At 44.6% G+C, this 14,270-nt stretch overlaps 1 protein-coding gene across 1 annotated transcript; it reads right to left on the minus strand.

Annotated features, from left to right (window-relative positions):
- Window positions 1-3,735: 3,735 nt before the first annotated feature.
- RAB19 (RAB19, member RAS oncogene family) lies at window positions 3,736-9,032 on the minus strand. The gene is made up of 4 exons (XM_075859813.1): window positions 8,891-9,032; window positions 7,640-7,887; window positions 6,504-6,687; window positions 3,736-5,016 (listed from the first exon to the last, which is right to left on the minus strand). Exons 2-4 carry the CDS (start codon window positions 7,832-7,834, stop codon window positions 4,751-4,753), a joined length of 645 nt encoding a protein of 214 aa, XP_075715928.1. The 5' UTR covers window positions 7,835-7,887; window positions 8,891-9,032; the 3' UTR covers window positions 3,736-4,750.
- Between the last annotated feature and the right edge of the window lie 5,238 nt (window positions 9,033-14,270).

Here is a 14,270-nt window from a genome sequence, read left to right on the forward strand (position 1 = left end):
GAGTGGAAGAGCGAGAACAAATGTCAACCACGTTTCATCCCATGTGACCGCCGCTGCAGCGGTTTCCTGGGATGAAACGTCAACTGAGAGGCCGGCTAAATGCTGCCGGTTTCCGCAGCAAACGTTCCGGATGAAAAACTGCACGCAGTCTAACTTTATGCAGCAAATCCGGCCTGTGTGAACTCAGCCTTACAAAACAAACCCTGTGTAGTCTGATCCTGCAATTATGGATTTACTCTCATTCATCTGCCCCTCTTCTTGATAATTTACAGACCGTTGCAGAGGGGGCAGATGAACGGGACTGCAGGATCAGATGACACACACGGTTTGTTTGTAGGCCACATAACTGATTTGGACTGGATTCACACATCGATTATTTGTTGCAGATTTTTAAGACCAGAAGTGTGGATGAGACCGGTTAAAATCTCATCCCCTTCCTGTTAATGTATTCCACTGTCTTTCTGTCCCATCGAAATACACCCACAAGTTTGCATAGGAGCTGCATACTCAAAACGGTAGGATATTTTTCATTAAGACTATTTGCAAAGTTGCTTAAAGTTTTATTTCCAATGTATAGGATAAAGGTCCCGGAGGTCGGACCCCACCGATCAGAAAGTGATGTCATCTTATATGACTTTCCCCTCAGGTCTCAGATAGTGATATGATGTGAGCGTTCAGTACACGGCTGTAATGTCAGGAGCTCTGGCACCGCACCATGAAACGACACAACCTTTGCCCAGGTAAAGCTCAATGTCTGCTCGGATTACAGGCCGGAGTAATATATGATACAAATGATGTGCAGGCTATATACGTTATCTCCAGCAGATAACACAGAGTCGGAGGGGGGGGGGGGGGGGTTCATTTATTATATTGTAGGCCTCGGTCTTCAAGAGCATTAAAACTGAGCGAAATGAGTTATAAAAGTGAATAAGAATAAGTTGTCAAAAGATATTACAGTTTCAGCAAACGTGAGGAAAAAAATATAATTGTCTGTACTCCGAGCACGGAGACCCCCACCAATCTCAAAATCAAAGCGGTAGAAGCGCTAGTGCAAGCGCTCAGCCTCTTTTGCGTTCAGCTTTTTCCGGAAAGCCGATGTATCGGAGTACGGGTTCATAGACTTTCTATTGAGCTCGAACTCCAGTACATTGAAATCCGGAAAAAGCCGAAACGATGCGGCTAAGCGCGGTTGGTATTGGCGGTCTCTCCGATCCTGGCTATTGGAGCAATATATCAACTGTAATATACAGCTGACACCTGCTCTGTATGACGCTCCACTCGTGAGCCGGCTTCATACTCCCGCTTGTGGCGTATGTCAAATGTCACCCAGTGTTTAATGAGGGATGTGTCATTTACTTCCAGGGGATAAAAAAAAAAAAAAAAAATCTGTCCTGTTCACGTGATGATCACACAAGTGCTTGGCTTGTTATGGTACAGTCATCACCTGTATGATCATCACATGGTCAGGACGAACTATGACGTTTCCCAGCAAGCAGAGATCTTGAACAGATAAAGAAAGTGTATTGGAAAATGTTTTATTTCATCAAACAATAAGGGTACGTGCACACACACACACACACACACACACACACACACACACACACACACACACACACACACACACACACACACACACACACAATATCAAAAACGTCTGAAAATTTCAAGGGAAAAACAACTGATTTTTAGGCCACTCAAGTTTTTCACTGCTGTTTTTGGAGCGGTTTTTCTATAAAACGGTCCAGGCTCCTGGGTAATGCACGGACCGTGGAACTGAATGGGACCGCAAGTCACCCACAAATTTGCGTCTGCAAAACACGGTCGTGTGCATGGGGCTAAATGGTTTGTTTTATTTGCTAAAACCTCGATACCCTTTTTCCTTAAAGAGTGAGGAAGCTTGCTGCAATAGAAACCTGCTCTACTACCTCTTTCAAAACCGGAAAAGATCCCATCAGATCTAAGTAAAACTAAAACAGCGGGTCAAGCGGATATTGGGGATCTAATTGGATTGGTTGATCATTTTTTTTTTTACGTATACTTTCCTACCTTTAAGAATCATTTTCAGGGAGATGGGAAATTAGTCTTTCTGTAAACCCCACCCACAGAGTACAGGCCATGCCCCTTAAGGACAGGCAAAATGTTCAGCCATAAATTATGAAATTTTGGCTGCCTACAGGCACCACAAGGGGGAGCTCTCTGTATACATTGAAGTCAATGGGAGCAATATAAAATACATATGCAGCATACTCCCCCTAGTGGTGGCTACCAGCAGACGGTTGCTGGATACTTGTCTGCGCTCCTATTTTAGGAGACTTATCAAGTATGATATCTACAGGCATTAATGGGTTATGTTCGTAAACCATATCCATAAATTTTATTGGCAGGGGTCGAACTAATGTGACCCCCATGGATCTCAGGCAGCCGAGCGATCAAACTGTTGTTTCCGTATTTCTAATAGATGATAATGGAGAGTGGCTACGCATGCTCGACCAACTCTCCAGTCTCCCCTTCGCCGTTCTGATTTGTACAACGGCACGTGGGACTCCTATAGGTGAGAGGTTTCACTTCAACAATGTCAGAAGCCCAATCTATACCAGCGTCCTACATAAACATCAGGGCGCCAGCTGGCATTTGTTTACTACACTGGGCGGGCATGCTTTTAAATTCCTGCTATTTAGATCATAGTAATTTGATCCAGAACTTAGAACCTATGGAATGACCTCAATGTTATCAAACCAGTTTATCCCACATGACTCACATACTGGAATCCATCCACAAATTCATATACAATTCCGGACACGTGTCATACATTAAGTAAACATGATTAAAAGGGTTGTCCTGTTTAGAAAACCCATTTCCATACACCCTATTCGGGAGTGAATAGAGGAGGGGGGGTCTGCTGTTCAGTGTCCTTATCTCTTGGCCAGAGTGGAGAGCGGTAACAAAGAGCGTCTCTCACTCTGGAGGACCTGACCTGTCCTGTATTACACAGACAACACATTGATAGGACTCAGCACTGTGTAATACTTCATTTCCCCCGTGGTGGTGCTGCAGGGATATTCAACACTTCCTAACAGGTTTTTCCACAGATCACAGATGATCACTGTGGGTCCGAGCAGAGGACACTTTGTGATTAGCTTATTGTCACGGCACACTTCTAACAAGTAGGGATTGTCCAAAGTGGAGGACCCCTTTAAATAGATTTGTGGTTATTAGGCTGTAAGGACACAATTTCTAAAGCTCTATGGACATTAGATTCCGGTTGATGGATCCTGTGGAAACCTATACTTCTGTAATGACGGGCTAGGGAGACAGACAGGTGAGCCCTAATCTACCCGCCACTCAGTCCCTGCCTACTTGCACGGCCCGTCCTAGGCGACGGCGTACAACTGTGCACAACAGACAAGGGTACAGAGAAGCTAAGGGAAATGGGGCAGTTCCCCACGGCAACAGGCGTAGTGAACGAGCCGAGTCAAACCAGGAGTGTACGAGGTACCAAACGCAGAGCAGGAGCGTAGTCAGTAAAGCCAGGGTCAAAATGAAGCAAGGTCAATAATAATAGCAGGAGCAGCAGAGCCAGGAAACAGGAAAGAATCACAGGCAAAGACAAGCAGGAAATGAAGGTATAAATAGACCGAGGGCGGGAGCTAGAACCGTCTGGCCAGGCTGTGATAGGCTCTCCCACTCCTCAGCCTCCCAGCCTGAGTGGTAGCAGATCGAGTCACTCTCTCAGACTTAGTAGCAGGTGCAGACTGATTAACCACGGGAGTGGACACAGAAGCTGTGTCTGGCAGATCCTTTACAACTTCAGCTTTAAATTACATTAGTGCGCAGGCCATAGGTAAAGAAAAATTCCTTTAATCTGACCCCAATAATGGATCATCAGTCTAGAATATTGGACAGCTTTAAAAACAGTATAAAAAAAAAAAACCTCAATTGAGAGGGTAAAAAACCCAGAATTAAACCTAAAAACAAAATCTTCTACTAAAACTTTTTAATCAGAGGAATTTTCGAAATCTTGGAGTCTTCTTCGGACTACATAATATTGTGGAGAGATTTTTTGGATTATCAAATGCCGGATTACAGGTATTTCGCTGTTGGCGTGTTTTTGACATGTGACCGTGTTCATGTTTCTACCATACGGTCTCCTGCTTCCATCATACATATCCCCTTCTCATATTCCTTGATCCAAGTCTAGGTTCCCCAACCTGAATTTTTTTGGTTGCTCCGATGACACCAAGAAATTGTTTCAACCATTTGGATTTACATTAGACAAATATAAAAGCTATCACACAACAGTAGATTAAAAAGTTTCCTCTAGAAGAATCCCAGAATGCATCTTGAAGAGTCCGCAGTAAAACTACAACTACCATTGCCTTGTGGAGGATTGGAGGTGTCCTCCATACATCGGTCTTCAGGTTCATCCAACAGAGGAAGAACTAGAAAAGATTCCCTTTACTGACACATGGGATGTACATAGTAGCGTTAGGGAATCCTCTTAGTCTTACAAACCCCCATCTAGGGGCAGGAGAACCCATCATTTGGTGCGTCTTCACCATCCCTTGTAGAAGATGACTCTTGAGTTGACCCCCCTGTCTTTAAGGAATGGGTCAACCACAGCATTAGGATCTCCCTCCAAGACACGTCCGCCATTGGCTCAAGCTCCACTAAGGGGCAACGTTTGTTTTTTTTAAAAAAAAGATGAACACATCTCACCCAGTGAAGTCCACGATTGTCGCCTTCCCAACGTCTACCCACAAAGACAGTTTTTATCAGCCTCCTTTGCAACAAAAATAGGCCGAGAGTCCAGCACAAAGCTATTTCGTGGACTATCCTTGTGAAAAGGAAGTGTGTGGCGTGCTATGAGTTCCTTAGCCATCAGGAGAAAAACTTCATCAATGTTACGGGACTCTTTAGCTGAGGTTTCTAGGACCGCCAGCAGTCCATGCTTCTCCGCTAACGTGCAGGCCTCTTCAAACAAGATCTGCCTCTTCTCCACCAGGTCTGTTTTGTTGCCTATAAACATAGATAAGAAATAGTGAGGAATCTCCTGCCCCAATGTAGCTGAATAACATTTGCCTCATGACCATATTGGTTACCAATTCGATTTTCAAGGATCAGCGGCCACAGCAGGGGTAATGTAGTATAACATGGTGGCCGTTCGGGCTGTGTCCACTAGAGTTAGTCTCCGTTCTGGTCATAGAAGGGGTCCCAAGCGGACCTGAATAGGGGCCTATAGACAGGGCTTTTCTTCACATAAACGATATGCTTAGCAGGATCTATTTTCCCAAAGGAACATTAGTCCCATATTAGCTGATGGGTTTCAATATATACCACCTTGACCCCCAATGACAGTCAGATCAGGTGGCAAATTGACCCATGTATGGCCGTTTTTAGACATAGGATTGTTTGCAGATCTCATCAATTTTTGCGCTGGTCGTGGTTAATTTGGTAATTGCTATTTACATCCCAACCTCAATGATTTCAAACATCTGAAATGGAGTAGCTCCAGATTTGAGACATACAGTATATTGATAGTAGGTTTCTATGTTGACTTGTAGTACAGTCTATAACACGACCTATAAATTCAAGATGTGCACTGTCAGGATTGAACATAGAGCAGAGGGGGCCCAAATAGCAAAAATCAAGGGAGTGGCCCTTACCGGTGGAATTTCATGTCCCCCCCCATCTCCAGTACCGAAGAACAGGAGGGACCAGCAAGCTCCTCCGTGGCCTTTAGACTTACATCTGGAAAAGTTGGTTTACAAAATTACTGCCATTTTGCAATCTGTCCTCTGGGCAATTTACGATGTGATTTTTTGAGAAGTGACATCCAATAACTCTTGCCACTAAATCCTAAAAAACCTTTGGTACTTGGTGCCAGTCTGGATCGCTCACTTGTTGCCTGGCTGTCCATCCCCCCCTTTACATGCTCCCAAGGATTCACCACTGCCATTGACGTCATGTATGGATGGTGGGCCTGCCCACATGACCCATAACATTTCTACACTCAACATTGGAGCGCTTGCAAGGCTCCAATAAATGAAATTATATCGGAGGTCTCCACAGGGTTCACGGGCCGATCTACATCTTGCAACCAAACCAATGATAGTTAAAGCCTGCCAGCTTATCTCCCGGGACCTATCTGAGGTCAGAAACCATTTTTTCATGATACTTGATCAATGATAAACCCCCATATTAGTAAATTCCTACACATATGGTCCCCTGAATAGGACGATGCCTCAGTTCAACATTCTTGTTGTCCTAGCCTGGCCTAGCATAACCTTTACCCTCAAGGCCTCATTTTTGCCATTCGTAAGATACAAATCTTTGGCTGTATTGACCAATGCTCTTGGGATGCTATTCAGGACTGTAGGATCTGTCACTTTTTATATCACTTGTCTGGGGCTCCTGGAGGCACCACCACTCGTAACCGCATCCACAGGATAGAGATATAGAGACGTCAGAAATTCCAACTGTATTGTTCCATCTAGTACACCTACCAATTAACATCAACATCAAGTTGGACGCTCCATATTTTTCAACCTCATGGATCCAGTGGGGGACGGACTCGAATGTCTGACGTTGGGTGATGTCATAGGCAATGATAGCTCCATGTGCACTACGGTAGTAACTCTGTGTGATAGTACGAAACCTCTCCTGGCCAGCCGTGTCCCAAACCTGTACCTATGAGATATCAATCACAAATAAAGTTTTAAAGGGGTTTTTTCCTGTTCCTTAAAATTGGTGTCCTAGCCTTCGGTAGACCATCAATATTAGATTGATGGTGGTCCAACTCTCAGCACCCCCACCAATCAGCTATGTAAAGTGGCCGTATAGCATAATTTAGGGAGCCATGAAAGGATGGCAATAGGCAGTGGATCTCTCGTTTAGAGGAGAGATCTACCTTCATTTCATCTTTTCGGTTGTCATAGATACATATCAGAACAGAATACCGGTGATGGTCCTTGACGTTGGACCCCACAAATCCCAAAAATTAAGGTAGCAACATAATTCTATTGAGTTGCTGTGGAGACCCCTTCCAGTTATCTTTTGACATGCCCTTTAAGTGGTATTATCATGACGCCAGACTACTTCCTTCAATACCACATGAAGCATCTCGGTCTCACAATATACCACAGTGAATAAAATTGATGGAAGGTTTAAGAAAGAATCCAACTCTCAGGGTATGTGCACACACACACTAATTACATCCGTAATTGACGGACGTATTTCGGCCGCAAGTCCCGGACCGAATACAGTGCAGGGAGCCGGGCTCCTAGCATCATAGTTATGTACGATGCTAGGAGTCCCTGCCTCTTCGTGGAACTACTGTCCCGTACTGAAAACATGATTACAGTACGGGACAGTTGTCCTGCAGAGAGGCAGGGACTCCTAGCATGGTACATAACTATGATGCTAGGAGCCCGGCTCCCTGCACTGTGTTCGGTCCGGGTCTTCCGGCCGAAATACGTTCGGTACTTTACGGACGTAACATGGTCGTGTGAACCCAGCCTTAGGACCTAACTCTTAGGACCGACTGACCCATGCTCAACTGCTGTTCACATGGAACCCTTCTCCACTTTGGCCTTCAAAGTTCTCGTTTTAATATTTCCTACTACCACCAAGAGCTTTTTACCTTGACTTTTTTTCCATCAATATTCATCGACTTCACAGTAAAGTCCACCCCAATGGTGTTCTGGTGCTTGTCATTGAAGACTCCGGACTGGAACCTTTGCACCACACAAGTCTTGCCCACATTAGAGTCCCCAATCAGGATGATTTTAAATAGAAAATCAAAAGGGTCATCCTCTGGAAATCCCGATCCAGGCATGCTCTGCGTGGGTGTGGTCAATACCCCAAGGAGCCACAAGACATACCGCAAATCTGGGATAAGACAAAGAGACAGCATAAAGTTCACATTTTACGAGAATGACTGAATGCAGAACACAAGATGGGTTTAGGCTAGGCCTACACGGCGACTTTGGCCGCAACGCAGCTCGCACAACCAAAGATCGCCGTTTCGCACTGCGTACATCGCAGTAAGGGTATGAATGTGTTCGATTCACGACCCGCAAGTTATCGTGACACCACAGTCGCAAGAAGTCCAGCAGGTTTGGACTTCTTGCGACTGTGGTGTCACGCGCCATGCGGGTCGCAAAGTGGCCATATTGACTTTCATTTGTGCGATGCAGGCAGCGCCGACACAGCAATATTTTGCGGCGCGACATGTATTGCAGGCAAAGTTGCGGCGTAGCCCTAGCCTAGGGGTGAAGAACCGGGAGATTCCTTAGACTTCACACCCCAGTATAGTCCGCGTCAAACCGATTGCAGCTTAGAGGATCCACGCCTCCGATGAGAATCGTAACATAAGTTAAGCAGATCCCCTGTAACTAACTGCTCTGTCCATGGTAATCAGTTGTGATCTTCAGGGGACCCATTCGGTGCTGGCAACTAATCCAAAAACGAATGGCGTGTGGCTCTCAGAATAGCGCCGGGGGCGATGGCTGTAAGCGGGCAGTGGGTTTGTTTATGTTCCGTCAGTGAGCGGTCCACGGTCTATGGACGCACTACATTTATATAGACGGTGTGTAAATAATCTGTATACAGCTGTATACAAGCAAATTTTGGAGACCAAATCGCAACAGGGGAGCCCTTTAAAAGAACATTGTTAAGTCTACCAAGGAACGCCCTCAATGTCTCGTGAAACACCCATTTTGGGTGAATTTAAATAAGGCCGCACACTTTTATGTTCATTTTGCTGGACAATCCCAAAAAGAACTGGACAGTTGGCGGTATGCAATTGGCTGCCGTGATCACATGTCTATTATATCTAAATCTGAACCCCAAAGCGACAGAGACTGGAGAATTTCTAAGGAAATACAATTACAAAGATTGTAATGGCAGCCATATTGATGGTCACCCAGCTATATATTCAGCGTGCAATTCATCGGTCAGCAATGCTGTCACTGATCTCTAGGGAATACATAGACTACATGCTGGATACTGATTTAGTACATAAAATGGCTGCCCCCACGATTAGGTGTATGTAAAACTGTCTCATAGGATATGTTTCCCCATAGCAACCAATCAGAGCCCAGGTTTAATTTTTCCAGAGCAGCTTAGAATAAGAAAGCTGAAATCTGATTGGCTATGATTGGTTGCTACTAGTAACAAGGCCATTTTTTTGCATGTTTTAATACACAAGGCCCAATGTTTTGGGTCACATTCACACATGGTGCATTTGTTGTAGATTTTCTGCGCTGGTTTAGCAGAATCCCATTCACACGAATGAGGGTAAAGAAGAATCTTCGTGGGCTTGAGGACATGCTGCAGATTTTCAAACCCACTACAACGCAAACGGGGAAATCGGCTGCAAAATCCAGACGTAGCACAGGATTTTGCCGCAGATTTTAGCACGTTACTGCTGTGTGAACATGTTCTGGCAGCCGCATATCTCCTTACAAACAAAAGGATCGGGCATGTTGAAATTTAACATGCCCGATCCTTCTCTCCCTTGTCATCTGCCGTCGTGGGAGAGTTGGGATGCCACCGTATACATTAGATGGTCGGCCGCTGCCGCTGAAATTGGTGGACCGTAATGCATAACGCACCTCTTGCTGTCAATGAATAGGGACACCTGTAGTCAGGGGCATAGCTATAGTGCCTGAGAGGGCCCAAAAGCTCTTCTGCCATATAAGACGACACCAGTATTATAAATGGCACATAATACGGTTAACAATTTTGCATTGGGACCCAGGAGCTTTAAATAATACCTCTACCTATGACAGGCATCGCATGGCAGGACACCTTTGGCCGCAATTGCATGGGGGGGGGGCACCTATGACGGACAAAGTATGGGGGCACCTGCGGCAAGGATATACTGATAAAGAGGCAATGGGCATATAGGAGAAAATTATCTTTTGATATATGTCATATTGGTGACATGCGTGATCTAGTCCCACCGCGGATTTCCGGAACGACAGGCCTCTACAATGCAGTTAAACCCCTTTGGCCCTGCTCGGAGATATCGGGGACTGAAAATCTCAAGATCGATGTGTGGAGAAAATGTCCTGTCAGATTTCCAGTAAGAGAAATCTCCGAGCTGTGCCAAAGGGGTTTTTATTATTCTATAGAGCCCATCCAATCTGGAAATGAATGGCGGGACGAGATCACAGACGTCACCAATATGAAATATTAGAAGATCATTTTCATTATCATTCTAGGACTTTCCGTTCCACAGAATAACCATGAAGAGATAAATGCACTTTTTACCATTCACAAGTAGATCTGTAAAAGGTCACATAGCGAGACAAATGTCAGGTGTAATTTTAGTTGTGGATCTCTGAAGTGGAAAGACAAGTATTCCTGGCAGTGACAGGACTTACTGGGACTTCTAGTTCTACATAAATATTAGATATTGAATCCTGAACCTGTATTGTTTTGCTTTATGTAGAATATACTGTATACCCCATACACTGAATGGCCACTTTATTAGAGACCCCCATTTAGCAGCATGTCGGACCTCCTTTGGGCTTCAGAACCGCAGTAATTAGTCACGGCATAGATTCCACTTGGTGTGAATATCGTTCTGCAGGAATATTGGCCCAGGCGGACAGGATCGCTTCTCGCAGTTGCCGCTAAAAAGTTCTTCTGTCATAGGGTAACCGGCTGCCATGAAGGGATGAACTTGGTCGGCCACAATGCTTAGCTAATCCCTACTGTTCAACCGCCCATCGACCGGTATCAGAGGACCCCGGGTACGTGAAGAACCATTCTGCACCATTACTGCACCTCCACCAGTCGGAACTGTTCACACCTGACAGGACGGGGTAATCGCTTCATGCTGATTGCGCCAAAATTGTGACCCTCCGATCAGCAATGTGCCACAGAAATCTGGAGTCATCCGACCAGGCGATGTTTTTCACTGCTCAGTGATCCAATTTTTACGCTCTTTTGCCCACTGGAGTCTCGTCTGTTTCCCTGAGGCCCCATGCACACGACTGTAAAAATCGTCCATAATTGCGGACCATAATTACGATCCGCAATTACAAACCCATTCACTGCTATGGACTACAGACACCTTCCTTAATATTTGCGGGAAAGTATCCGGGCCGTAGAAATGTTTTTCCGAAAATTATGGAACATGACCGTTCTTTTGCTTTTTATTGGCTGTGCTCCCATACTTTGTATGGGAGCACGGCCCGAAAATACGAGTGGCTGTCCGCGGCCGTGATTAAAAGCACGGCCATGTGCATGGGGCCTTAGTCCCCATGCACATAATCGTATTTTTCATCTGTAAATACGGATCCATAGTCATTTATAGTCATCCGTAAATCATCCGCACATACGGAAGGGTTTCTGCAAATACGCTTCGTATTGCATCCGTATTTACGGATCCACTAAAAAAAAACAGTGTGGAGTCTAGGGTAATCCCCTGGCATTGCATAGTAACGCTTCCGTAACTACGGACGGCTACGTCAGGAATTACGGATGCGCCCATAGACTTATGGAGAGTCCGTGCCGTAATTACGGACAAAAAAAAAGGACATGTTCTATAATTTCTACGCCACGGACACCCATCATTAAAAATACGGAAAGGTGTCCGTAGATCATAGAAATGAACGGGTCCGTAATTACAGATGAAAAATACGGTCGTGTGCAGGGGGCCTTAGACAGTAATGGCGCTGGAACTGGTCGTCTGCTATTATGGCCCATTCACGTAACGTCGAGTTGTGTGTTTGAACACGCTGGTTGGAGCACCTGCGTTGTATTCGGCAGCAATTTGCTTGACCGTGCACCGCCTGTTCGTCAGAACGATTCTTCACATCCTCCTCTGACCCCTTTCGTTGTTGTTGGTGTCCACAGGATCACGTTTCGCTGGATGTTTTTCCTCGATCACACCATTAACACCCCACATGGTTGGCCGTTTTTGGCTAGTCCAGTACTGATGACCAGGTCTTGTTCGAAGTCGTCATACCGCTCGATTTTCCGATTCTAACGTGGGTTCCCACTGAAAATCGCTCACTTGATTTTATGCTGCAACCCGGGTCACGTATCTAATTTCCTTACGCTCCAATTGTTAAAGGGCCGGTGTCTCCAATAAAGTGGCCATTCAGTGTATAGAGAAATTCTAATGAGTCACTGATAACCGAGGGTTAAAGAAGTTGGAGTGACCCCTTTAAAGCCTCATTACACTTGGACACAGAGTTTTCCCAATAACACCCCCTTCCTATTTGTATCATGGTCAGTCCTCTGTGCTGCTGGGAATAATACTGGTGACCACGGCCATTGTATCTAGGACAGTGTTGTCCCCAATAAAGAAAGTTGTGTACCTAATCGACAGCTGGGGAGGAGAAGATCGAAAAAGCACGGTAGCGTGGCGCAAATTATGGTATTGTTGAAAGAGATTGGCCAGGATTAGAAAAATATGGCTCTTGCGCCCCACCTGTTTATTGGTTGTATCCGGTATTGCAGCTCAGCACCATTAAAGTGAATGGGGTTGAGTTGCAATACCATACACAACCTGTGGACAGGTGTGGTGCTGTTCTAGGAAGAAAGCAGCCATGTTTTTCTAATCCTGGACTACCCCTTTAATTTTTCGTTTCTGGCTATTTTTTAAGATCTCTGCATGCTGTCAGTGAATAGAAACATTCTTTTTCACATTCCAGGACTGATAACCCGTACAGACCTAATACTCCTCATTGCGGATCATTTTTTACAGCTCTATCCAGTCCTGATAATCCCCGGTGAGATAAATACATCGGTAGCACAAATCTCTTACCGGTCCTAATAGTTTGCTACAATGTATCAGTGCAGGAAAAATGTTTCAGCCCGGAGATTAATGTAGCACAGAGCGGATTGTCTAGGCTGGAAGATGAAGGTGACAGCGAATAAACAAATGTATGAGTCATTCTATTTATTAGTCTCTTCCCGCCATCTTTTTATTATTCTTTTTGCATTTGTTATTAAATTAAAAATCATTTTGGAATCATATTTGTGCGGGTTTTTAAGTTTAGACCCCCGCCAATAACAAGAGCGTCAAACCCCCCGCCCCTCCCCCATCGCTGTAATTCTCCTACACAACGCTCCAATGATATCAGACGATTATTTTTACAGAATACCTTATTAAAAAGAAAAATAAATAAATAAATAAATAAATCTACCCAAAAAATATTCAAGGGCCCCTACTTGCTTATAAAAATACAGATCAAATACCGATGCGCAATATGGATCAGGTTTTTTTTTTTTACAATTTACGAATTCTTTTACAATTCGTTCCGTTTTTGTCCATTTTTTTATCCGTATTTGGTCCATTTTTTTTTGTTACAGGATTAATTATTTTTATTCTGTTTGTGTAACTTTGCTGAAAATACAGATGTAATAAAGGTACAATGCAAACGACACAAAAACAGAAAATGCGTTTTTCAAATCAGCCCTTTGACAACGATGGCCTAAAAACCGAATAAATAAAACGCACGTATAAAAAATTAAATGTGAATAAAACCGTTTAATTGTATTGTCACCGTTCTATCAATGGAATAAAAACACAGGGGGCAGTCAGTGTGTCGCCATATAGTGTCTCCTTGTGACGCCATATTACTTCTAGGGGACAATACCTCGGCGTCTGACATAGCACGTTACAATCCTTGTTAGCCTCTGAATGCTTTCATATAAAAAAAACACGGAGATCGGGATACAGTATGGCGCCATATGAGGTCTCTATACAACACGGATCCATAATAAGGTTGTTTGCATAAGGCCGTACTGACTGCCCCCTCCTATATACATTACTGATATATCAGCCGCTCCTCATATCGCTTCCGCACGCTTATAACCCGCCCCATTTTAGGTTTACTGTCCCTTTAAGACACCTGTCAACCTGACATTATATATATATAGTAGTCATGGTTTATTTGTACAGGGCAGATTTTTCTCTCTCAGGTCTCCGGCCTACGTGTAATACAATATTCCTGCGTTCCATCTCCGCTACTGGAATTTCTTGGTGTAAATAATATTCCAAATCGAATTTATTCCCCGGCTTCATCTTTTCGCTCAGGAACACGATCGAATTACTCACCTGTATCTACGGCTGCCAGGACCTGTTCACCTGTCACATGCCTTCCTGCGTCTGCACCTCACCTGGGTGAACAGGTAAGCCTGCCTTTGCTTTCTGCCTCCAGCAGCGTTGCATCTTGGGAGATGTAGTTCAAGAAGCAGCACAGCAATAAGGAAGTGTACGCACCTGTCTGAGCGGAAGACAAACAACC

Source organism: Rhinoderma darwinii, chromosome 3 (genome assembly GCF_050947455.1).
Source record: "Rhinoderma darwinii isolate aRhiDar2 chromosome 3, aRhiDar2.hap1, whole genome shotgun sequence".
Classification (NCBI taxonomy): Eukaryota; Metazoa; Chordata; class Amphibia; order Anura; family Rhinodermatidae; genus Rhinoderma; species Rhinoderma darwinii.